Source organism: Marmota monax, unplaced genomic scaffold (genome assembly GCF_021218885.2).
Source record: "Marmota monax isolate L192 unplaced genomic scaffold, Marmota_monax_Labrador192_F-V1.1 WCK01_AAM20220418_F8-fsc00020, whole genome shotgun sequence".
Taxonomy (NCBI): Eukaryota; Metazoa; Chordata; class Mammalia; order Rodentia; family Sciuridae; genus Marmota; species Marmota monax.
Genome location: NW_026692912.1, coordinates 2,143,683 through 2,170,966, shown reverse-complemented (window position 1 = coordinate 2,170,966; position 27,284 = coordinate 2,143,683). Strand labels below are relative to the sequence as shown.

Below are 27,284 nucleotides of genomic sequence, written 5' to 3'. Positions count from 1 at the left end.
ATGGGACATGAGTGCTTTGGGTGGCTCTGGCACAGCCTGGGATTTTACCAGGATAGGGCTGAATTCCAGATGGGCTCTCCCAACCCTTCCACTTATTTAGGTTCCTGCAGAAATGGGAGATGTTTTGCTAATTCCAGATCCACAAAATACAGCCAAACCCAGATGAGTATCAATACTAGATTTTTTTCTTTTTTCCTCCAGTGCAGAAACAATCCTAAGAAATCTGACTTTATAAAAGCAAAGACAGAAAAGTCAATCTAGAAGAACAAAAAGCTTGAGAGAATGAGCATTTCCGGGTATCCACAGGTGTGGGTTACCACTGTCTCTGTGCCAGGCCATGTGCTGACTCTGAGAGTCAAGGTCAAAGAAGAGGTGAGCAGTGCCTGGGAGAACTCAGACCCTGTGGAGGGCGGGGGAGCCAAGCAGTTGCTTGTTAGGAAAATTCAGGCCTTCTTTCTGTTTAGCAAACTTTCATTGATTGAAGGAACAAAAGAGGCAAAGAGAACAAATGAACAGTAACAGGCGAATATAACTACGGGAAGATTTAAGGAAGACACCAGGAAGAGTGAGAATCAATTGGGCAGTAAATTGTGGGAGCCTCAGAGGAGAACAAAAAGGAAGCCATACCCAAGGCCAGTTCTTGAATTTCTGCAGCTTTGCCTTGAGGCCACAAAGGAAGGGGAAAGGGAGCAAGGTACCTGAGGGGGAGCAGGAGTACCCGAGCCAGTGACCACATTCAATTACATTTGAGCTGCATTTTGGGGACAGATCTGGAAGACAGTAAGAATCAAGTACCAGGGAAAAAGAAAAAAAAAAAAAAAGACAAAAGAATTTTAGACAAGCAGATTTTAGAAGTGGCCAGGGGCAAATGATGACAGTACACCCACTCATTCAGCAAATATTTATTGAGCATCTAAGTAAATAGGAGAGCCTGTTCTGGGACAGTAATGCTTGATCCCTGCCCTCCAGCAACTCACTGAGTCAGAAAGACATGAAAATAATTGATTATATACTATGTAAAAAATGAATTGTAGGGGATAAAGGGAAAATCATCAGCATGTGGTGACTGACAGAATGTGGGAGTGAAGAAGGGGAAAGGAAGTGCAGAGAACCCCAAGTCCCATTAATAAATGGTATTAATGACTGTTAATGACAGCAAACTGCAGAAACCGAAAAGCTCGATTCACTACCCTTGAACCTTAAGTCGTACATTTTGTAGGAACTAATGGGAAACTAAACATGTAACCATGTACGCTCTTATAACAATGACAAGAGTGACTTAATCTCCCTAATACAAAGAAATGAAGATTAGGGGTAGAAGAGAATGAATCTAAACAGAAAAACATATGCATGGGGAGAGTGGGGTAAATGGTGTGCAGCATTGCTTAAAACCCCCATGTTCTAAAATTGTGTAGAAAGCTCAAAATGATCCATAGGTTGTCGTTTTCTTCAGAAAAGCAGACTATTTAGCAACTAAAGATTGGCAGCATAAGCAACCAGAAATAGAATGTTTCCTATAGGCAAATGAACCAAAAATATTGCAGATGCCCAAAGTAAAGTGGAGGGGTGGAACTCACAGAAGCAGGAAATATAGAACACTATATCTCTAGTGAAGAAACTATAGAAAATTTGAGAAAGGTACACTACAATCATGAAAGAGCAGCTAAAGACCTACTTCAGTTAACAGCCATGAAACCCTGGGAATGGCACGCAGCCTCTATCATACAACTGCTGATAAACTTAGGCAAAGGACAAAGATAGTCTTATACATATTTCTGTGTATGTGACAGTGGCCCAGGCAACTGTAGAGAACAGAGAATTCTGCTGCAATGGGAACTCACTGAGTGTGATGACCCTTTTCTTCCATCCAAAGCTGAAAGCTGTTTCAAGATGTGGGTCTGATGGACTCCCCAAACCCTCTACCACGTTGAGAACTGCCATCATTCCCAACATCTCCTTGTGTAGTCTCAACGTTAGTGGATAGCTCACCTGTTCGTTCAAACTCAAACTGAAGTTTTCTTTTTTTTCTTGGGGGGGGGGGGACTAGGGATTGAACTCGGGGCACTTGACCACTGATCCACATCCCCAGCCCCATTTTGTATTTTATTTAGAGACAGGGTCTCACTGAGTTGCTTAGCACCTTACTAAATTGCTGAGACTGGCTTTGAACTTGCAATCCTGCTGCCTCTGCCTCCTGAGTCACTGGGATTATAGGCATGCATCACCAGGCCCGGCTCAAACTGAGATTCTTTGAGCTGTCAGACTTCTCTGTTTCCTGTGGCAGTACATCTTACCATGTGCTGGAGACCTAGCTCATGACCCACCATGGCTCATTTTCCTCTTGACTTCCTGGCCTTCCCCACCCATTGTTCCTCTGGGTCCTCATGTCATACATGGGCAGCTCTTAAAGCCTCCTACTCGGTTTTCCTTCTGTTAAGGTCTATTCTAGTTTGGCCAGCATACATACCACAGGCATAACAACATACCACTTATATGATTATGATATAACAATACATTATTGCCAATAATGCCTCCGTCATTCCTTTTAAGTGGCTCTTCAGCTGGTCCAGCCCAGGTCTGCAGCCACATGTCTGGCTCACTTCTGGCCCTACACATGTTGCATATTTCATCACGGGGTCCTTGGTCATGACTACTTACTATTCTTCCTCTTTCTCTACTCTGGCAAATTCCTCAGCTGAAAAGTCACCTCTTTTGTGAAGACATTTTTACAATAACCCGAACAGAACTCTTTGTTATCCTCTGTTTTTCTAACACATACACATCATGATTCTAACCTAGATCTCATTATATCTCTTATATACATTTACGAGTCTTCTTAAGAATCTCCTTCAAAACACTTGGCCAGCCCAATGACCCACCCCTTAAGACATCTGACTGAGGAAGACCTAGAGCCACTATGGAGTCTGAGCTGGCGTGGTGCACCATTCTCCAGCAGGCCCATCCATTCTGATCTAGCTGTTGAGTTAATGCCATCAACAATCAGTTGTATTTGTCATATACTTATTTATCCCCGTTATATTACTGTGTTTATTCAATATAATTAATATCTTAGGAGATGACGAAATATAGGTGTAAACTTATTTCTACGACAACTACATTGAATGCTCTGAAAAGACTTGATAAAGTTAAGTTGCTAAAAAAAAAAAAACACACACACTGTCAAAACACATTTTGGTGAGAGCATCTATTGAAGACTGAAAACATTAAAAAATCTACAAGTTCTAGATTCTCGTTCCACCCAAACGAAATTGAAACTGGAAACAGCACATGATGCAATGAAGGAGAGTAGGGTTCACGCTGGAGAGAAAGCAGGACTCCTGCCCAAGGAACAGCCTCAAATGCACAGGTGGGCCCCTCCATCCTCCTGGAGAAGGAATATATTTTTAATAGTGAAAATAAAATGCTTAATGTGCTTTCAAGAAAGGATGCCCTGGTTAGAATGGCAGTATCCAAACAACCAAAAAACAGAAGGAAAGTGTTGGCAAGGATGTGGAGAAACCAGAAACTTTGTGCACCACTGTTATTGGAAATGAAAAGTGGGGTGGCCACTATGGAAATCAGCATGGAGGTCCCTTGAATAATGGAAGACAGAACTATGATATGATCCAGCAATCCTACTTCTGTGCATTTATTCAAAAGTGCTGAAATTAGAATCTGGAAGAGATAATGGCACTCCATGTTCACTACGACATTATTCACAATATCCAGGAGGTGGGAACAACCCAAATGTCTGCCCACAGATCAATGGAAAAGAAAACGCACACATACAATGGAGTATTATTCAACCTTAAAAAAAGAAGAAAATCTGGTCATATGCTCACAAAATGGATAAAAGTGGACAACAATATGCCAGAAGTAAGGGACAAAATTTGCTCAATTCCACTCTATGAAGGGACCTTGCCCAGAATAGTCAAACTCACAGAAACAGAAAGTAGAATGGGGATAGCCGCTGGCTAGAAGGCGCTGTTGTGCAATGGGTATAGAATTATAGTCCTGCAAGATGAAAAAACAATTCTAGCGGTCTGCTGCACAACAGTGTGCTTATATGTAGTTAACAAGACTTGAAGGTATATTTAAAATTTAGTTAAGAGGGTAAATTTCATCTTCCATGTTTTTTTAACCACATAATTTTTTTTCAGTGCCTTTAGACAAGATAATATGTCAAGTTCTTTACAAATTTAATACAGTTTAATTATCATCATAATTACTTAATTAAGATACTTACGGAAATATGTGCTGGATTGAATTTGCGGACCACTGTGGCTAGGAAGGCACATGAGGTATTGTTTCTGCCTATAAATTGTAATGTAAGCGCCACAAGGGCCAAGATTCTTGATGCTTTTTTCACTGATGTATTTCAAGTGCTTCTAAGTGGTGGAAAGGCACTTAAGAAAATGTCTGCTGGGTTAAATGTGTGGACAGCTCTCACAACCATATGTATGTGTAGTTACTACACATATTTAGAGTTACTAAAACAGAACGTAGCAGAGAGCTGTCAAGATGATTCACTGAGTCTACTTACTTAAAAAGATGTCTTAGGATCTATCTGATACCTCTGCACCTTGTTTCAACTCTTTCCTTCTCGAGATACTTACTGCTCACTCTGCCATGAGCAGAGTGAAATCCAGCATCCAGGACAACTATGAATCTCCAGAGCGACTGGCTACTGATGCCATTATTTCCTTTGAAGAACCTCAAACACATCCTCTATCTATGGACCTCTCCCAAAGGAAACTGCATTTAAAACTAACATTTAGAAACAAACCATGTCCATTCTGGACAATGTCTGGAGAGGAACAGAACTCTCTAGAGACATTGACACTATTTTATTTCCTTCTTTTGATTATGCCCTGAAACTCTCTCCAGGCCAAAGACTCTGGCACCTTCTTGTCTTCTGCTATCAATGGGAGTTCTCGGGCCTGGATGCACAAGATTATGACACAATGGCCTGGGGACAATGGACCCTGGATGACTATATATAGGAATTCTCAGCTTGGTTGTCATGGAGGCAAACGGAAAAACAAGCCTCTAATCCTGCAAATAAGGTTGAGGCCAAACTCGAAGGAAACACACACTGAAAACTTCCTGTCGTTCTGATGAGTAAAAACAAAACCTTGAAATATGATCAGGGAGTAGGTGAGGGAAAAAAAAAAAACAACCACCAAGAATATCAGTCTTCAAAACTATGAAAATATACCGAAAAAAGGCCACTCTTTTCCTTTGTTTCCCATCATACTTAAATTCACTGAAAGTCTCTCAAAGGCCTAATTTCACATGTAACTTCATGTCACTCTGGATTTCAAGGTCTGACACGAGACACAGAGAACGGCTAGACTTTGGATTTGCTAGGTCTTTTTTTTTTTTTTTTGAGACAGAGTCTTGCTAAATTGCCTAGGCTAGGCTAGAACTAGCAATCCTCCCACCTCAGGATCCTGTGTCAGTGGGATTACAAGTGTGCACCACCATAACTGGTCTCCTGGGCCTTGAAGAATCCATTCACCTTTCTGTGTGGTAGACCTCTTCAATGTCACTCATACCCAGTCAACAAAAATCAGAGGAAATTCCAGATGCATTTCCCTCCTTCTTTCTACACATTCCACAAGTCAGAAAGATCTGCTGGGCAACCTTCTAGAAAGGTCTCTCTGTGGTCCACTCACTAGTCTACTACCATTGCCAATGTCCAGGTCCTCACAGCTCCTCATGTTCCTAACTGGTTTCCTATATTCCATTTTCGTTTCCCCCTAAGGTTCTTTTCTGTTCTAAAATGCAAGTGTGATCCTGATACCAGGATCTTACAGTAAAAAGCCCACACTGTCCAATGGTGCTCAGGCTTCCTTCAACTCCCCAGATCTATTCTCACCCCGCAACCACACGGTCCCCACACTAGCGGCCGTTTCTAATATTCACTTTCTTACGATAACCTTAGTCTTTTCAGTCGGAGATACTCTAATTAATCCATCAGAGGGCACTCGATTTAAATTTGCTATCACTGTGATATTTTCCTCAATTCTTCTGGATACCCTTACTCAATTCCTACTCTGGGTCTCTCATATAGTATTTATCATGCTACATGGAGATTATTTCACCCCCATTGATAGTAGGCGACCCAAGCATGCATCCTTCTATCTATGACTTTTTGTCTTTTTTAGAAGATTTTAGAAATCACCCAGAATTTAGCCTAAGGCATGTCCTAAAATGAGTGCTCAATAAACAATGTTGTAAACATCCAAAGAGTTCAAACTGACAACAGTGGTCTGAAAACCTGATTTCAAAGGAAAATCCAATTGACCAAATGCCACTCTCTTTTGGATGCTAAGTTTTAATAGAACTTTCCCACTGAAACACTGACCCACTTTTACTAAAACCAGCCTAGATCATTTTTAAGTATCTAGACAATGGCATCTTAACACTGGAATTCAAAAGCAAAGAAATTCAGAATCCATGGCCATCCCAAGAAGCCAAAGGAATTAATTTCTGGTTTTGACCCTAAACCAGCCAGATCTGAGTCAACACTCTGATGAAACAGATGACCTCAGGAAATCTGGAAGTTGCTTTAGACGATTCCACATGCAGACAATCTGCTCTTTCTCCCTCCCTTTCTGCATCTATTGGTAGACATAGGTATTTTTGAGATGCTCAAGCATAATACAGTAGGAAGCATTCAGTACACCATGACTTTTCCAAAGCCAAAGCCAAGACCATGCAAAGAGAGACCTGGACAACTGACAAGAAGATATTCTTGGATTATTTTCAGGTATTTAGTATATTTTCTCTGTATAAGACGTTTTACCCATTATCCCACATTAGGAACACACTCTCAGACGTGTAACATAGAGACTATTCGTTTTGCACAAGGATTTTGTGGTGGCTCAGAAAAGCAGAGATAGCTTCATGTTACCCAGTCGATGGAGAAATAGGGACATAACCCGGGGCTCCTGAATGTCCCAGTTTCAAAAACATGTTCTTTTTCTGCCAGTGCCATCAGGAAACATTACAGGTGTTCCTTCTTCTTCACTAAGCTGTATTAGTGACCCAAAGCCTGTATTTTTAAAAACCTTCCTTGAGACAGGCTGGAAATATGCAGAAGAAACAAATGACTGTGTGGTAAAGGAGTCTTTTGGTAATTTTTATTTTATTTTATTTTATTTTTAATCCAGGAACCTCTGGGTGGCATCTGCCATTGTTAATTGAGAAGCTCTTACAATACCAGATGCATAATTCACCTGTGACTCTTTTGAATTGTGTGATGAGGAAGTAATGTTTCCTGCTGTTCGTTGAGATCATATAGATGTCTTTACCACACTGCAAAATCCAACGAAAAGCGACAACTACAAAAGCTTCTTTATATAAGTGACTTGGCCTCCACCACAGAGTGTGCGAGTAACCTCAGACGGCATTCAGAGCTCACAGGCCGCACGCAAAGCCATGGTGCGTCCTCCTCAAGACCCGAGTGCAGGGAAGACGCCTACTGACTTCAAGGAGTTGGTCACAATGTACGGCTGGCGACGAACCGGGCTGTGACAGCCCAGACGGGAAACCATTGTGGAGATTTCTTAAAGGATGAATCAGGAAGAAAGATCACATCTGGGTATAAGAATATATATTTAGATGCACATAGAGCTCTAGGTGACGGTATGGAAATCCGGGGAGACAGGCGATGGTGGGTCAGGACAGGACTGAGCAGCCACACTTCAAAGCACAAAGCTATTCTAAAATTGTCCCCGAGCCGGAGTCTCTGAACCAACAAACCCAGTGGGTTTCTTACCCTTTTTTTCTTTTATTTTCACCTATTTCCATGCAGTGTAAGAAAATCCTCACTCTGGGTTAAGCTATATTTTTCATCACCATTAAAGTGGTAGGTTCTTCCTCAGGAGAGTTCCTCCGCCCATTCCAGACTCTCACACAGGAGCACTGCTCAGTGATGCTGGGCTCGGGGGCAGGGTGTCAGCTTCCGGAAAGCTGCAAGGATCAGGCAGGGAACCCAGGCTCACTTTGCACCATCTCAGCTGACTTTGCCTCTAGCAACCATGTTGGGTGCTTTTTATAAAATCTCCTGTTGTTGACCTTTTATCACATCCTTAAGGAATTACTGCCTCCTATTTTATAGACAGAGAAACTGAGGAGGCAAATAGGAATCAGACAATCTTCAGCTCTCTAGAACGGGTTTTTACGCCTCCTCGTAGTCCTGCTGAGACTCCCAACCAAGCAAACCTCTGTCTGGTTCCTCACTGGTCAAGTGGAAAAGATGACACAGTTCACTTTATATGAGAGCCATGTGTGAAGAACAGGGCCTGGCACACAGGGAGCCCTTGCAAGGCCCAGAGTTCCACAGCAGCTCAGCCTGTATCATATAAATTTTGCCCTGAATTAAAGTTTACTACAGATGAAAGAATGTGGTCTTCTTAACTGGACTGCAGGGTCAGTGGGGCTCCCTGACATTGCTGTCAACAGTATGATATTCATCCCAAATCTAGGCACAAGGTACATCCTCTGCAGCTACTTTCTGACTGGTTGATTCTGAGAAAAACCAAAACCAAGGCTACTGTGGGCAGCAGCCCACCTGCTGAAGTTGTAGATGGAGATGGCTGAAGTGGGGAGGGGGTGGGGGATTGACTGTGGGCCTGGATTCAGCTCAAAGGTGGGCTTGACCTAAATAATGCCACAGACTGAAGGATTAACCCCCATTTTGTTAGATAACAACACAGTGGTCATAGATCACCTTACTGTAAAAAGACCTGTCAGAGAAAATTGAATTCCCAAACCGAACTGACCTGCCTGACAACCATTCGGGGGTCATTTTCTTTTTAAAAATTTTTTCAAGATTGCCTCCATCTTTGAGCAAAATTCTTGGTGTCTAACTTATAGGTGTGGCACCAACCATTCCTATCCCCCGCTAATGCCCTCCCCAGGCGCCCTGCCTGACACTTCAACCCTGGTCCTTTCTACTCCCGATCCTCATCTCCTTTCTTGATAGCACTGTTTTGCTAACTCACCTACAGAGCTATGTACGGGTGGATTGTCTAGTTCTCCCTGCTATAATGGAAGGATTTGGTTCCAAACTTGCATGAATTTTTGGATTTTATTTCATGACTAATGAGAGCATCTTGGCTTCCCTGGGAACATCTGGTTCTGCCGAGCAGGGGTGATGCCTTAGGTCTGCTGGCCTGTGACTCGATCTGAGAAACCTAGGGGTGTGCGTGCCCCAAGAGGTGTCCTACCTTCTTTCCACTATAAGTTGCAAAACAAGTGGAAAGACAAGTGTGTGTCAGAGGGCATGCCAGGAAGGAGGAGGATCAGGGCCTGCAGCATGACTCCGTGGAGTCTACAAGATGTTCAGCACATCTGCCATTCAGGGTGCAGGAGGGAGGCGTGGGGCGGAGAGATCCCAGAGAGCATGTCAGGTGCCAAGAACAGCTTCCCTTGCTGGCTTGGGATTTATTTTGAAGGCAAAGTAGACAGCCACCGAAGGACTGTAAGCAGGGAACAGGTGAAATAGAGGCCCTGCATCTTTACCTTTTCTGTGTCTATAAATTGTTCCCACAGCCCTGACCAAATGCTCCTCAGATGGGGAAGGCAGATCAGTATAAACGGTTTCCCACATTGAGAAAAACCCACTGGCAGCCATTCCCTGTAGAGGATGGAGTGCCGTCAGGAGCCCACGAGGATTCCATACTTTGTTAAGTAGAAAACACTCTTCCCCTCTGGATTTTACTAGTGCGTTGGAATTGTTACTTAAAATTCAGTTCCTACTGTTTCTACTTACACTCACATCTGGAGTCGATTACGGTCCTACCTATGCAAAAGAAAGAAGGAAACTCAGTCATCTCTTTGGCTGCTCTCTGTCATCCCTTCACGTGCAAAGCAACAGGGAGCACAGGCAACCAAGTGGCACATCCACCCGATGCAAACCATCACCTACTGGTCATCGGCCAAGACCCTCTGGTGTCTTTCCCGGATACTGAGTCTCAGCAACACCCAAATGTTTCAAGATCTCCATTTTACTCCTTAGTTTTAATATCCAAGCGTCATCCAAGGACACTTCATACTTATATGTCCTGGGCTCATTAGGCTCAACTCAATGGTCAAAAAAATTATTTTGCGAAGCGATGCAACATTCTCCTGGATTCACGAGCTCTTTGTGAATGGCTTCCTGATCCATAACAAATATGTCTACTATCAGCTAGACAGTTGATAGAGACACAGATAATCAGCCCTCCTATCTCAAGAGCTCTCAGGTGGTTAGGGAGAGTACTACAACACACATTAAAATGAGCGAGTGCTCCGAGGACAAAACAGACACCCACGGGAGCCCGTTATCTGCTGTTAGCAGTGTAGCTAGAAGACAGCGGGACTCTACAGTCAGGAAGAAAAAAAAAAATTCAAATCCTGATTTAGTGCTTTAAACTCCTGTAATGACTACTTATGGGACACGACCAACTTTCACTTCACATTCACAGGACATCTACTCTAGGCGGGAAGCACTAAACACTGTGCCAGGGTTTAGAATAGAAAGGTGGCAAACACTCTGCCCCTAACAAGCTGCCTCCTGGCAGTACTGTGGGGTTGGCGTCCTCAAGAGAGGAAAGGCACAGTGCCTCGGGTTTCACGCCTGGTAACATCACCGAAGTGAAGGAATTTGCACAAGGCTCAAAGGACAAGTAGGGTCTGGAGGCATAGATTTGGAAGAAAGGGAATGAAACACAAAGACAGACAAAAGGGTGGGAAGAGATGCTATTCCATTTGGGCAGAAAGCACCTGGGAGGAGGCAGCTAACAGGAGGAGAGGCTGGGTACAATGTGGAGAATGCTGGGTGCCAACTGTTTTGAAAACAGGCCATGGAGAGCTGATGGGGGACCACAGGAACTGACCCTTGCTTAGAACTGTTTAGGTAAGAGATGGCGATGGGAAGGAGGGTGTGCAGCAGGTGAGGGTTAAGGAAGGTAAACCCCAGGACTGGGCAGGCAACAGACTGGCTGATGGAAAGGATCCAAGACAACCTGAAGGGGCCGAGGATTCTTGCTGGTCTTCCAAGGTCAGGCAGAGGGGAAGTTTGGGAAGGAGTTAATGAGTTCCCTTTGAAAAGCATTGAGGAGGCTGAATGAGAGATCCAGGTGGAGAAAGGGAGGAGCAGACAGGGAAGAGGGGTTTGCCCTGAGGTTGGAGCTAGAGGTAGAGGAGTGGGAGAGTAGGAGCCGATTCCATGGGTTTGGAAGTGGGAACACAGAGAGGAGGAGGAAGAGCGGACCCAGGGGTAAGCGATGGTCGCAGCAGGAATACTGGTGAGAAGGAGGCATAGGGAAGGGCGTCCTCAGGCCAGAGGAGAGCCCAAGATAGAGAGCAGCCCCAAACCAAGGCAGGAGGATCTGCCCAGGGAAGCTCAGCAGTTTTAAAGGCCACAGACAAAAAAAGAAGGATTAGGCAAGAGCAGAGGCCATGGGCTCCTCTGCCCGGACTCCCTGATGACCCTCGTCAGGAGGAAACAGAGGTAGCAGCAGGAATAAACAGCAAGAAGGAACGACTCTTTCCCAGACAAAATGTCCCTGGAGTTAGCCAACAGGATCACGTCACCAGAGGGTATCAGCAAAATGCTGACAGACAAACCCAGACTCTACCAGCTCAGAGTGAGTGAGGAGAGGAGGCACAGCTGGGGATATTCACTCTGTCAAGGGACCTGGAGGATGAGACTGCAATTGCTCAAATAAAACTTACAGAAGGTCAGATCCAAGGATGGCTCTGATATCTAAAGCAGAGCACATTCCTAGGACTTCTATGGACACCTTTCTTAGACTTTGTAGGGTAAAAACAGACATGTCCAAGAATGAGGTTGAAGGAACTAGACAGAACAGTCCTGGTGTCAGGGCAACAGCACAAGAGCCCCAACTCTGCCAGATGATAGTGGGCACACCACTAACTTTCTTAAAGTGTCTATTTATTTTCCTTCCTCCTAAATCAGCAGGGAGCTAGCTGGTCACGTAAGTTCTTGTCACATGGAACTGTTATATGCATGAAGTGAAATAAAACAGTGTTTGTAAAGTACTCTGTTATAAGACATGCAATAAATGAAAGTTACCATTCATTTAAAATATTCATTGATAAAACGCCCGTGATAATGATGGGAATGCTGTCTGACACAGGACTTATCAATGCTTTCCACCAGGGATCAAGTGCTAAGGAGTTTCTTGCGTAGGTGGTTTGGTTTCAATTAAGTGCTGAAGTTCAAGTTTATATCAACAGGGCTCCAGATTAAGCACCACTTTCCAAACACTGAATTGCTACAGACTCCCAAGAAAGATCACAATGTACAGGAACTTCATTCAGCTTCCAAGGCAAGATGTGAATTTTTTTCCTTTGTCATCAAACACACACACACACACACACACACACACACACACACATATAATCACAAGCAAAATAACAACCACCTCACCAATCTCTGGCTAATGACAAATTATCATAAATTGATAAGAAATTTGCTTCTACCATACAATTTTAATAATATCTAGTTTTCTGGTAGTGATATAGAATATGATAGCATTTCCATGTTATCTCATTTGATCCTTAAAATAATGCTGTAACATAGATATAACTATTTTATGTATTAGAAAATCAAGGCTCAGAGGAGGTAAATGATTTATCCAGGGATACTTGTATCTGATATGGAGCTAGTCAGAACGTCACCTGCCTAAGCCTGCATGTTCCATTACAACACAAACGTGTTTCCTGGACTTGAACCTGCAGCAGTCTGCCAGCTGGTCCTCAGACTCAGGAGTCCAACGTCCTATGGTGATCTGAAGACTATGAAGAAAAGATGATCTATGCAGAGAGCTGATTTTAAAAAGATCATTTGCCCCTAATTTTCATTAGCTCCAGTTGGGTGAAAATGATCGTTTCTGGCATTTGCTCAATCAAAATGAACCCAGTGATACACAGCAAGAATCGTACTCGATGCCAGTAATGCAGCACGACTCCAAAATCCCACTGAAAAGCAACTGTTATGAGTTAGGGAAGAGGTTCCATGGAACATTGGGGTGATTCCCCAGAGCAAGAATGTCCTGACTAGAGCCACAGCAACCAAGAATGCCCGGGGTGGAACTCAGACTGGCTTGTGGAAAACTCAAATGCTGCAGATCTATTTCTGTCAACAACCCTCACTCCATTTCTGGATCTAGGAGCACAATAAGAGCTGCTCCACCTGGTCTGCAAAAAGACCTGAGGCTCAGTGGCTCAGCTGAAAGTCTCAAGACTTTCTTAACAGTTGCTTTACATGGCCTGTCCTAGTAGGGTCACCTCCTTTTATTGGGATGAAGGTGAGTATAAAAATCACCACCAATGGGTACAACTTATCATAGTTTATAAAGCTTTTTTCTCTTACATTGTATTAACTTTATCTGAATTTAGAAAAAATAATAACAAATAAATAAATCTGTCCTTCATTCACACAGCATCACGTCTTCTCTGTCCTCAGTTCTTAAGTTCTTTTCTGCTCTGGCCACCCACAGTGAGTGACATCCATGTACTTGCCATACTCAGACCCTGTGATTTAGAAATTACTGTCAGAAACTAAAAGTTATAGTGAAAGAGGCATGTATTAATAAAACCAATCAAAAAGTAACTGAAAAAACAGTATTTTAAAAGAGAAAAAAAAAATGAATCTTTCATTTTTTTTTAAGTTATTTTTTCCCCCAAACCTCCATTATGGAGATGACTTAACCAAGATGCAAAAGTATACTGCAAATGTATCAGCAAAACTGATCTTATTTTATTGTTACCATAACAACATATCGAATATACCGATTTTAATATGTTTGTTGGGAATTTCACTCACAATTCACTGTCTGCCTGTGGTTCCGTTATCATAATTGCTGCATTTCTTCTAACAGAAGTGTTGGTGGCATCAGTCTTACTTGCATGCAAGGTAGATGTGAATTTCCTCATCTTTTTTCCTCTGTATTCCTAATTAAAAACCTACCCATGGGCAAAATTTTAAAATACTGTAAAATCAGAGTAATAATAAAATCACAACTTACAAGTACAATAATTTGTGATTGCCACAGCTATTAAGCATGCAGCTGCTCACTCCACTGACTCCAGCACAGGCAAGAGAGAGACTGCAGCTATCTGCAACTTCTAGAACACTGTTGTGACTCAATACTTATCTCTTTGCAAGAAAATACCCTGGAATACTTATAGGTTAATTGACACTGTACAGGGATAAATCTCAAGAAGCTCATGTGGATTTCTGAAAGTAATCAGATTTGTGCTTAACAAAGATAACCTGGAAAACAGACTGGAAGACTGACTACCATCAGAGGATGCAAGAGAGCGTGGGTTATTCCGGTCTGGGTTCTGACAAGTCTAGAGACCAGGATATTGGAGAAAGCTGCTCTGAAGTGGCCAACCCTAGAAACTGGGTGGTTGGGTCAGGGAGGAAAGGACATCTCAGAGCAGCTACTCAGAGAAGATTTAAGAGTCTGAGACCCTGGTGATGGAGCAGTTATAGTGAGTCCTGCCACAGATGGGCAGTAGGACTAGAGTTGGGAAGGAAGTAAACCTCCCTCGCTGAGGAGACCAAAGTGTCTGTGAGTTACTCCCCTGGAGTCTCGTTTATCCAAATTCCATGCCATGACAGTCACAACCGCAGCAGAAAAGGAAGGCTGCAAGCATCACAACAAAATTGTGGAGGAAAAAGAAAGAACATTCTGGAAGAAGAAAATACACAGAAAGCAAGTATGAAATGGGACTATTAAATAAGGAAGCAGAAATATTCAAGAGGTAGCAAAAGGCAAAAATATTTAAGAGGTGCACCCCCTTCTCTTCTCAGCTGCCCAAAGAGGTTTCATCTGGGCGGCAGGAAGTTAAAGGGATAGGGTGCTGTTGATGAGGGCAGCAGGTGTCACCTCCAGGAGGGAGGAGCTATGCAGGAGAGCACATTCTGGCACACAGGTAACTGGATTCCATTCGCTTTTTCCAAACATCACGTAACACAACTAAACTTGCAGTCAATAACATTCCCAGGCTTTTTCCACACATAAACCCTTGTTTTATTGGCCTTCGTTGTATACGGTTGCTTTTCCAACCCAAATTCAAATCAGTTTAAGAAATATTTATCAAATGGCCTGCCAACCACCAGGGCTCAGAGTGAATAGGAAGCAGCCTTTGACCCCAAGAGAGCACACAGTTTATAGTGGGGAGCAGATACGGTAACTGATAATCACATGGATGTGAGGCAACTCCAGAAATGGAAGTGAATACAAGGGTCAGAAGCTACCAACAGACTTTGTATTTATCCCTAGCCAAGTCTCATTTTCAGACCTTTACTATGAACAGTCTAGACAGCCTGTAATCTTGACTTGGTCATTTAATTTATAGACCATTTGCTGGTATTTAAAACATACTAGGTCTCAAGGAAATAGTAGGGAGAGAGGATATACTTCAGTTTTGAGATGAGTGAGCCTTAAAATGAAATTCATGGGATTTTTGATTGGCAAAATCTCAAAGGCCTTTTATAATTTTGAGAAGTCCACCTTAAATACATACATCACATTTTTTTCCAAGTTAAAAAAAATACTTGAAGGCTTTAAATAGTCAACATTTATTATTTGAACAGAATAGTTTTTATTTATTTGTTTTAAGCAAACCAACCATCAAATTTCAAACCTAAAGCAAGACAAGTGATAGAATCTGACAACTGAGAGCAAAAATGTATGAAAGAAAAATAGTTTGTGTAGTATGACCCTAGCTTTGTAAAAAATAATTAAAATTGCCAAACAAACTATGTCCATTAATAGAACAAATATTGAGATGACTCTCCAGCAATAGTCTGTTGGTACAGACTATTATGGGGGGGGGGGGCTTGCATTATGGGTGACTCTTACATTTTATGATATGAATTGCCATAAAGCTGTCCTTTAATCATGAGGAGACATAACTTTTGTAAGCAGAATGAAAAAAATATATGCAGCCAGATGATTACTCCTGACTATTTTTAATACACACTTATTCCTGAAGACTCGTAGATGCACTTGAATGCAGCCACAGCTCCAAGGAACCCTGCTACCTCCACAGGGAAAAGGCCCCTTGCTGCTGGTCTTCCCTGTTCTGTTTCTTAACTACTCCAAAGTCCTCTTCCCGGAATTAAGTGCCCCTATGGTCTGGCACCACCTCTGCGTTCCCACTAACCTCACCATCCACCTGAGCTGGACTGGTCTCCTTGTAGTCCCGAGAGCCTCTCGTCCACATGCTTGTTCATTTCTGAAACTCCTCTCACTGGAAACTGACTTCCCTCTGCCTATTTAAATCTACTCACCCTTCTGGCCCAGCCTGAGCCCCACTCTTCCATGAAGCCATTTGTGGCTCATCAATTCCTTGTCTTTCTATTGTTAGTCATTAAAGTCTATATGCACAATGTCTCACTCCATTATATTCTGGTCCTTAAACTTAATGCTATGTGTATACCTATTAACTTAAGCTCTAAATATCAATAGTTATAAAAAAAATTGTCTCTGGTTTTCTTTGGGAGATTCCAGATCACACATCCCACCCCAAACCTGTAAGAAAAGGCTGTCCCTTAGCCACTCTGGATCATTTCTTGGATGTGTATTTTTGATGTTAGACTTCAGTGAGGTTCAAAGGTCAAGGACATAGGCTTCAGAGTCAGTGAATAAAACCCAACTCCCTTGGGCACAATTTCTTTTTCTTTTTTCTTTTTTTTTTGAGTAGGATTCACCTTTTTATTCCTTCTTTATAAAGTGACAATGATCTTGATTGATTAGACATAGTAAGAGATAACAAATTTAAGGCTATCAGCAGAATTAAATAAATTATTAAAAATAATGGTTATTTTTATCATTCAGGAATTCAGCAAGGAGACATGCAAAACCCTTATATAAACCAGAATGGATGACTTTCAAACTGGCCAAGGGGAAATAATAACTGACCATGCTAAAAATCAAGAACCACGCTAAGGGTTTGAAAGGTCCTGCGCTGCTCAATGTGGCAACTATTGCAGTTCTGGCGGACGACTCGTAGTATGTGAAAATAAAAGGTGACCTAAGGGGAATGACTTGCAGCCAGTCATCTAAGAATGTTTTGTGTCCCCGAGGAAGCTGCAGAACTTAGTGCTAGAATAACTTGTCCAAGAGCAGTGTGCTGGTACATGAAACCTTAGCTGGGCCTTGCACTCCCAGCCAAGCACCTCCTTGGGTTGAGCTTGCAAAGGAGAAGAGCCCCATGGCAGGAACTCACCCCTTCCTGTGCATCCACAGCAAGGGAATGAATCCACAAAAGCAAGCAGATCCTCCTATCTGATCACCTGCCTTTCACGTCACCTTGGCAGTCTTTATCTTGCCATTTTTTGTTTAACCACCATCACTGGGAGTCTTCTATAGAATATTATGTAGGATTATGACTGTGTTAAGAAATGTCAAAATACACTCTACCATCATGTGTATCTAAAAAGAACAAATTAAGAACAAAATAAGAAATGTGGACATGTTCTCCTGGCCATACCATCAAAGTTTATAAAATATTTTTTAAAAATAGTAATTGTTTCTTTTTTTTTTTTTAAAAAAAAGCTATATTTCTATTATCTCATTCTCATCTCTGCATTTAAAAAAAAAAAAAGTTTTCCATACACCCATCTTTCCCAGGACATCCCCTTTGCTCCAGCAAGGCTTACCAGGACCTCTACCTCTGAATCATGGCTCACTCATGTTTCTCCTCCCAATCCAATACCCTTCCTTTTGGCCTGGGTAAAATTCGCTCACGCAGAGCAGTATTCAAAAGGGAAGAGAGGACCTATGAGTCATAGAAATCTCAAAAAGACAGTTTTGAGGGATTTTTTTTCAAATAAAATTGGATTAAAATATCTAGCAGGAAAGAAATTCAAGGTGGACAGTGATAAGACAAGGGAAAATTCTTTCATGAAAAAAAATGCAAAAACAAACCGAGATTAGTCAATTTAGATGATTTGACTAATAATTAAATATATACTTCCTGCCAGAGAAGAAAATAGATTTCTTCTTCTTCTTCAGACACTCCCACGACTGAGGTTCTAAAGGACATAAGGTAATCTCCAAGCAGTGCACCAAGAGATGCAAAAGCCAGATGTGGAACTTCGAAGCAAACTCTGGTGTTGCTAGGGACCAGCTCTGAATAAGTTTGGTAGTAAATGCTTATATTTCTGGTGACCAAATGTTTTTGTTGGCATGGGAAGAGGGAGATGGGTTAGTTGACTAAGTTCCCAGGACATGGGAAGTCTACACTTGAAATGTTTTTTAATCCTTGGCACATAAAACTGTGGCTAATTCAAAAAGTCACAAATCCCAGGCAGGTGGGTTTCTTGGGAAGGGTCTGTATTGCCTAATCTTCAAATCCAGGAGGATGATTGCTTTGGAGGGTTCATATTTGCCATTGAAGCCAAGTTCTAATAGTTTATCCCCTATGGATATCTGGGTGTTTAACAGAATCCAGAATCTTCAGAGCCACTTGGTTCCATTAGAGTTGAAGACCTCTAAGTAAAAGTGTCATTCTTTATACTAGACATTAAAACAAACTCTAGATTAATGTAGAAATTCTGGTATGAAAAAGGGAAGGTTAGTAGTATCTGGTCAGATAATTTTGAGACTAAGCAGACCCTATTAAAAATTATAGACAAGCTAATAAAATTATGCTTTATATCCCATGGACTATAAATGATATAAATCTTTGTACTTTACAATTATTCACTCGAGAGTCTCCATTTCATTATTGTCATTTTTAAAGAAACCACCTCTTTTTTTCTTTCACCCCAAGAGAAATCTGATTGCAATTGGAACCTGCGTGGAAGGTTTGATGCCCTAGCAACTAATTGGATCCTCTTAAAGGTTGAATTTTATGTCTGACCTATTTAGAGATCTGAAAAGCTCCTCTCAGAAAAGCAGGCATCTCAGATCTTAATTTTTAAGTGTCAAGTACTGCTGCAGTCAAGGTTAAATGAGTTGATAGATTGGAGCTAGACTCAACACAATTCTCAGAGAAAGAGTTTCCTTTTAAGCGTACATATAATTCATGCACTAACATTTTTAAAGCTTTACCCGATACCTTACATTTCATATAAGAAACAAAGACTATATTTAGGTCAAGTTCCATGTTATAAGACATCTAGGGATATTTCATGTGTTAACCATAAAGATCCAGAATTGCATTTGTTAAAGACAGGATTCGTTTCATGATTGCTGCAGTTTTTCATGCAATCATCTACAGCAAGGGCCAGTTATAGTATCCTCCATAGGCAATCTGGCCTCCCCTTTATCTTTGTTCATAAAGTTTTATTCAAACATGCCCATTTGTTTATACATTGTCCATGGTTGCTTTCATGTATGAGAGCTGAGCAGTGCTGACCGAGACTACGTGACTCACAAACCTGAAAATATTTTCTATCTGGCACTTTGCTGAAGAAATATGATAAATTTTCCCTAATAGTTTGAAAAAACTGACCCACATGAGTCTCACAAAAGGAGTCTCTAACCCATATATTTGTTTTATATGAAAAGCCCAGAGGGAAAATTTCTCAGGTAGATTAAAAGGTTCCACTCATTGAAAAGTTTTTTTGGTTTTCCTTTGAGAGACACAGAGAACTAGCTAGCCACTCCACGGTTGATGACTGTGTGCACTGGCTTCAAGAAGCGGCTCTGCTATCTGGTGATCAGACCAGCAATGTCCATGTCTGCAGCTCCACCACACTTACACCTGTGGGATTTATACCTTCAGATTTCCACCTCCATAGAAGATCTCAAAAAGCAGAGACAAGGACAACATTTAAACTCTTTTCATCTTGGCAGAATAATTCCATCAGAAAGTTTCTGAGAGAGCAGACCCTAAGGCTTCATCTTCAGATTATTTGCCTGTGAACCCACCTCTTACATGAAAGGGAAATAAACTTGCCCTTGTATAAATTGCTTCTGTGGAGTTAGATAATTTGGGGAACTAAGTACAATTAGCTGAATTCAAAACTGGGGTGCCTCTAACAAACCACTGTTTGGTCAAAGGAATGCAGTATTTATCTAATTGTCTCCACCAGAAAAGCAGGGGGCAGAACCAACAGCATATCTACCAGTACAAATAAAGCAAGAATGACAGAAGAGTAACCCAAGTAGGACTGGGGACAATAAAAATCCATCTTTAGAACTGGGGATGTAGCTTGGTTGGTAAAGTCCTTGACTTATATGCACAATGCCCTGGATTCAATCCCCAGTACAACAAAACAAAACAACAACAACAACAAAGTCTTTAAAGGATGCAAAAGTCATAAGCATATACAAAGCAGCAAGGGGGTATGAAACCATTCTAAGACCCAGCAGAATTTAATCAATGGGGTACAAACACAGGTGAAGGTGTTAGAAGCTGAGAGTAGCATAGAGGTGACAGGGAACACCAGCAGGTGTTAGCCAGATCATTGCAGTGGGAAAAGAGTGATGAAATTGTTAACTTTGAATGCAGTGCAGAGGACATTGTGACAGTAAAAAGGGCCTGTGGTGTCCAAAAAAGTCTCTTGGGCAGGTGTGGTGGCACAGGCTTATAATCCCAGTGGCTCAGAAGGCTGAGGCAGGAGGATCTCGAGTTCAACGCAAGCCTCAGCTAATTAGAAAGGCCCTAAGCAACTCGACGAGACCCTATCTCTAAATAAAATACAAAAAAAAGGCTGGGGATGTGGCTCAGTGATTAAGTGCCCTTGGGTTCAATCCCCAGTACCAAAAAAAAAAAAAAAAAAAGTCTGAATAAAATAGTGTTTATGAAATTAAGTTTAGAGTAGAAAAGGCAACTGAAAATTGAGGCAGAAAAGTCATATCGCTCCTTCCAAACCTTTTCAATTAATCTACAATATCAAAGACTTCTCTGGGTGGACTCTCTGGTGATTTAATTATAAAGGGGCAGGTATCAGGACCAGGAGATTTTTGTGTTCTTTCTAGGTTGCTAACCAGGGCATGGGCAAAAAAACACCGTGCTACCCTCATTCACCTTATTCATTGTGTACCTATCTTAGTACCTGATTCCTGTTTTATTTAAAATGTATCCTAATCGCATTTCCCAAAGCATGTGATTCCATGCAGCATAACTGGACAGAAAAAGTTCTTCTTTCTTAAATTTTTCATTGGGGGAAATTCATGGGAGAAAAAAGATGAAATGGCATCATTGGCTTGACATCTTATAAAGGATATAGCCAAATTTTAAATTACACATCCATTGCCCATGCCTTGTGCAGCTTCTCAGACATAAACAGATCTCATGGCTAAACTATGCTGGCCTCATTTCTTTGTTATTTTCTAGCTGTGAATGCCTGTGTATTTTTCTATGCTGAAAACAGAGACTAGGAAACAGCCTGATAAAAGCCAGTCCTATATTTTATATGGCAGGAGAAGGAACACAGTCAACACAAACACAGCACAGCACTTTGCTCTGTTGACAAACTTATTGTCTCCCCTTAATGTGTTGTTTTGAATAGCAATTATGTGTCATTTCCCATTATCCTATACACAAAACCAATACCATACAGCCTTTGCTCTGCTATCCAAAAAACTGATCATGAAGAAGACAAGGAGGATTCAGGTGCTGGTGAAACACGTCAAGATTGACAGCTTGGCCCAAGAGCGCTGTTTAAGCACAGAACAGGTGTGTGGCCTGGCAGCTGGGGTGAGAGGCCGCCCTCCACTTTCTCCATTCCCTCCCTTGCAATGCTTTCCTCTGGGTCAGAGAGAGAAGGAACAACCTCCCATTTGGGCTGTTTCCCTCTGCCAGAGAGGACTGGCTTGCTCTCAAGACAGCAAGCATCTGACCACTGCAAAGAGCAGTGAGCATGTCAACTCGTTTTATTCATATCCCTCGCTAGGGATTCAGAAAGCCAAGGACACACTGGTGATTTCCCTGGTTTTATGGATCTTGACTCCCCCCAGGCCTGCAACACATTTTTGGTTCGTGTGTTCACAGTGTCCTGGCATCTGCAGTGTGGGAAACCTTAACTGAGAGCCAATAGCCCCACAGCTTCTGCCTATTAAAATGTGCAATTGGATTTCACATGTGTGTTTTAAACACCATTCAAAGCATGATTTACAGGCTACTGTCTAGCCCCACAGCTGTTTTTCCATCCTCCAGACTGAGCTGTTTCTAGGAATCCACCATCCAGATCCCTGGCAAACAGTCCTCCGAGTGTAGGCCGCCTCAGTCACTCACGGCCACTCAGAACCATGCAAAACCTACAGCAAAACCTAAGGCTTCAAGAAAACTCGGGGAGGAGGAGCCATTATTTATTCTTTCCGCGGAATTGTTCCTTCATGAGAACAGACCATTTGATGCCTTCTTTCTGTCCACCCCGCCTTCTAATCAACTTTTTGTCATTTAATTAAACTAATCACCCCTGGTCCTTTGATATGGGCTAGTTATATACCTTAAAAACAGCACAGGTCCAATGCCTTTTGTGTAGGCCTTACTAAATGGTTACCACCTAGAGCTTTCAGTTACTGTACTGTTTCTTAAGAAGGAAAGGAAAATCGCTTTTATATATAGGAAACCACCTTCCCGTGGCTGGGCAAAGCTGGGCTGTCTGTATTGCACAATTACCTAATAGCATATTGCCATGTTTCTTGTGATACCAGCCCTCCCCTCTGCCCAGCATCTGTGACTCTGACATCACCCCGCAAAAAGGTCAGGCCTCAGGTGTGGGGTTGCGGTTAGCTCAGATTCAAGTGCTGATAATGTCTTCTAAGCATTTGATTTTAAGCTTTGGGAGGTCTAGAACAGTATTGTATTCATGTTTGACTCTTCTGTCCCTGGCCAACCTCTTGGTAGAGAAGACAGGCTCAGGAAGCTCAACTCAACTCTTCTGAGCTTATGTAGAGAAACATGGTCCATGCAGTGGGACATCTATCTATAAGAGATTTTGGTCTTGATATATCGAGACCCATCTTTCATGGAAAAAGGACAATGGAAAAAGATTGAACACTGAAAGAAACTTCCCAAGAAAAGCTTTTGCTGAGAATTGTGTTTGGATGGACTAATTTCAACCAAAAGGCTCCCAGGGTGTGGCTTCCATTTCAGACAAAAACAATTACATAAAAAGCATGTTAATGGGCTGGGGGGTGTAACTCAGTGGTAGAGCACTTGCCTCACACACTCAAGGCCCTGGGTTAGATCCCCAGTGTCACAAAAAAAAAAAAAAAAAAAAAAGAGTTAATAAAGATCTACAATTTGGGTCAAATTAGATTTTGCCCTCTGGTTGCAAAATACCAATGTTTTCCAATGAGTTGAATCTCAAGATACAAAAAGGGCCTTTTCTTTCACCTTTCACATGTACTCTCTCCAGGTCCCAAGTTTGAGACTTGTTTTGAGACAAGTTTTCTGGGAAGGAAAAAACAAGCCAACACCATACACATTCTCTCCCGCATTTGAAACTACTATACAATTGAGTAGCGTGTGTGCTCAGTTTATGACAAGCCATAGCATCTTAAGAAGCCTTAATGAGCTAGAGGTGTGGAATTACTGCCTAGCATATATGAGGACCTGGGTTCAATACCAGTACCCCCTATAAAAAACAAACAAATCAGCCTTCTTTGTTAAACAGCAGTGCCTTAACACAGGGATACCAGTAAGGAACTACAGTATTTAACACACTGCCTAATGATTTGCAGAGGACAGGACACCAAGCCCTACAACTCAATAAAGATCTTTTTTATTTTTGGTCTTGGGACTTACCTGTTCATTTCCTCCCACTCACAGACCTCATGAATAAAAATTACCTCGTACTGTTCTGGTAATCTGAGAATTAGACCAGGTTGACAAGTTGAGCCCTTAGATCATCAGGTCAATGGAAAAGTCTTCTATTTTAAACCCTACATTAAAAATAACCCCAAATTCATACTTGCTATAAATGGTCCCAAAGGCCAGAAAATCAGTCAAAAGATGGAAAAAAAAGAAATAAAATGACGACCCATAAAACGACAGACTTCTTATATGTCACATATTGTATTGGGCACTTTACAGGTGCACCTTTTCTCATTACTCTCCAGACAACCTGTGAAGGCAGGTCTCATTATCCAGGAAACTAAGATCACCTGGGGAAACACCACTAGCATTGAAAGAAGTGAGACTCTAATCCAGGCCTTAGTTCCACTTTCTTTCTGGTCTACGAAGCTCTGCCCAGGGATGCAGGAGTCGACCTTAGGGAACAGCCCAGTCCCTGGGTTTGGAACTATGCAAGCCAGTGCCAGTTAGCGGCTGGGAGACACTGAAGAAGGGATCCAAGCATTTGAAGGGGTTGGAGGAGAGCAGCTCCCCTGTACCTCCAGGATCTACAGACTTCCCTCCTTCTCTCCCAAGTGTCTGATTCAGCAGTTGTCTGAGGTGAGCAGAGTGGTCAACACAGGTCTGTTTCCTGTTCTGGCCCAAACTTTGCATTATCCCTTGGTTCACTATGCCATGCCTGCAGGCTCCAAGACTGGACTCTCTTTCTGTCCTCATCTAGCTTTGCTCACATGACCAGTGAAAGGATCTTTTCCACAGCTCCCTGTTTACTTTTTAAGCTCCAAAACGGAACCCTCTTCCCAATTATCGCTTCTTCAACATCCTTCAGCTATAAGAAATCACTATGGTGCCCTTGATATACCATGTGGCCTGCTCAGAAATACTCATGCTCCCTCGCCCTTCCTACTTTGAATTAAACTTGCATAACTGTTACCTCAAACAGCTCACTGGACATTTTATATATATATATATATATATATAATTGGTTATTAGAAATATAAGGAAAAATGAGCAAACAAAAAAACTGCTGGATATTCCATTCTGGTCATGCTCAAACCCACACAGAAGAATCCCGCCCTGACCCATCCCAGCCAACATACTCCTTCCCAGGCAATGCTCACGTGAGTACCCACCGCTGTTTTACCAGAGCACTATGCTATTCTTAAAAGATCGTACCCTTCCCAACTCCAATTTCTAAGTTGACTCAACCTCCCCATATTTCTTCCTTCACTCGAACTGTTAAGCTTTCATGTAGGAGTTTCCTCTGGAAAGAACGAGTGGCAATGAATCCCAGCCCACCGTTTTTACCATTGGAGTCTTCCACCTCTTCAGTGGGGGTCGTCTTTTGGGAGGAGTGGTGGGCATGTGAGGAGAGAAGACTGACAATCCGTGGCCGTGGGAGGGTCAGGGCTTTTCCGTGGACCTTGAGGGAGTGTTCCTTCAACTGGCTGATTGTCATGGTGGAAAATGAGCACCAAGAGCACTTGTAGGCATGTTCACCTGGAAGGAGAAGGTGGTAAGGGACAGATGGGAAATGGAGTGGGAGGGGAGAAGGCAGGGCAGAGAACAAACCAACACAGTTAATTCATCCTAGAGATGTGCTTCCCAAGCTTCATGGTCTAGGAACCCTTCCAAGCCAACCCCCTGCCCACAAGATTCCTGGGGATGAAACTCTTCCATGCTCTCCATAAGCAAGTGGCCTGGTCACTGTTCATGTCATGTCCTTCTAGATGAGGTGAGACTTTGGGATGATTCCACAGTAGGAAGAGAAACCAACTGTCTTTCTTATCTCCTTCAGAAAGGTTTCCCCATCCCTCTTCCTCCCTCTCCATACAGAATCGACCATGTCATGTATCAATCAACCATAAAAACAAATATGCTTCCTTCTTAACCTAACCATCTACCAATGGCTTCCCAAACACACAGTCACTCCAAGCCAGCTCTACAATGCGAGTCCCAATTTTCATTTCCTGACTAACTACACACCCCCTCAAAGTATGTACACACATTCTTTTTTTTTTTTTAATCAGCTCACAAACCTCATCATAAAATTCCATTTTCCTATCCAAACCAACAGAGCAGAAATGAGTAAAAATAAATCATTTCTTTGATGGAAGAGTTGTGTATGTAAACACGTGGGGGTTATATGTCTCACTAATATTCTTCAACATTAAAACCGAAATACCACACAGATCACCAGGACCATGTTAAGACAAGAGTGAGGCTTATCTTTGCCATAAGTCAACTTTTCAACTAATTACATTTTAAGAATGAAGTGGGTATGTTTATGTTATTGGGCAAATGTACACTACTATGATCAATTCAGAAAGCAATTTTGCTTCTGGTAACAACAAAAGCACTCAAGCCCCCAACCCAATAATCCTACTCCTTTCTGAGAGTCTCTATAAAGAAAATATAATTAAATTTAGAGAAAATTTTATTTAGAAATTTACATTACTGTCTGAAAAAGGTATGAAACCACCCAAAATTTTAAACACAAAGAAATGATTAAACAAATGTGGGCATACCCTCTTGATAAACTATCATTAAAATAAGTTTTTTGAATTTATAATAGCACGACAAACTGGAAATAAATAGAAAGACAAAATATATTTTGATTATATTATAACAACAATAATTAAAAACAATTACAGGAAAAAAATGGTTAAAAGGAAAACATCAAATGTTAAGAACAGTGGTCTTTAGATAATAAGACTATAGATGACTGAGCATATTTCTTTGCATTTACAATAATTCTTTTTTTAATGTTTTTTTTTTTTTTTTAATTTTACTTTTTGGTAGTGCGAGGGATTGAACCCAGAACCTCATGCATGTTAGGAAGGCATTTTAACACTGAGCTACATCCCCAGCCTCATTTTCAATTTTATTTCTAATAAACATGCATTTTAAAAATTTAATTTTTGAGATGAAGATTTAAAATCAGAGGAAGAGAAGAAAAGAAGACAGGATCATTGGTAATGTAAGTTTTGCAAGTCAGTACAAATGAATGGGCAGTGCTGTGGGTCTACAGAGGAAGAGGAAGAAGAGGAATGGAGGGTCAGCCTGCCCTTGCTTTTAGCTGGCTGAGATTTTGTTTCATTCCTACCATTCTGAAAATTACTAACTGGTTTTATATGCAAAGAGAGCTCAGCATCCAAGTTTTGCAATTAAATCTTCTCACCACTGATGACCTCCAGAGCTTGCATTTCCAAGAGGTCCTGAAGAGAACTACAGAAAATCTTAGTTTACATAGCACTACACAGCAAAAAAAAAAAAAAAGTTCAAAGATTCAGACACCCAGACAAGAACACAAATCACTTGGCCTCTTGACCACTGCCTAGGAGTTAGGCAACAACGTTGGGCAGCAGACAATGCTGTTTGCTTGTGTATACTATTATAGGCAAGGTTACTGCCCTAACACTACTTGTTTGTTTGTTTCCTTAAATGCAAGCTCGGTTGCATAAATCTTGCTGGGTGGCTTTGAGTCCCAC

General features: G+C 41.8%; 1 protein-coding gene across 6 annotated transcripts in view; it reads right to left on the bottom strand.

Moving 5' to 3' along the window:
• Znf462 (zinc finger protein 462) overlaps positions 1–27,284 on the bottom strand; it is a 135,535-nt gene that overhangs the window by 38,204 nt on the left and 70,047 nt on the right. For all 6 annotated transcript variants that reach the window (XR_009227408.1, XM_058581614.1, XM_046451831.2 and 3 more), the window contains one exon: positions 25,102–25,293. Coding sequence is in view for 5 of the 6 variants with exons in the window: in XM_058581614.1 (XP_058437597.1) it covers positions 25,102–25,293 (192 nt within the window). In the remaining variant the exon portion in view is untranslated. The remainder of the gene's footprint in view (positions 1–25,101; positions 25,294–27,284) is intronic.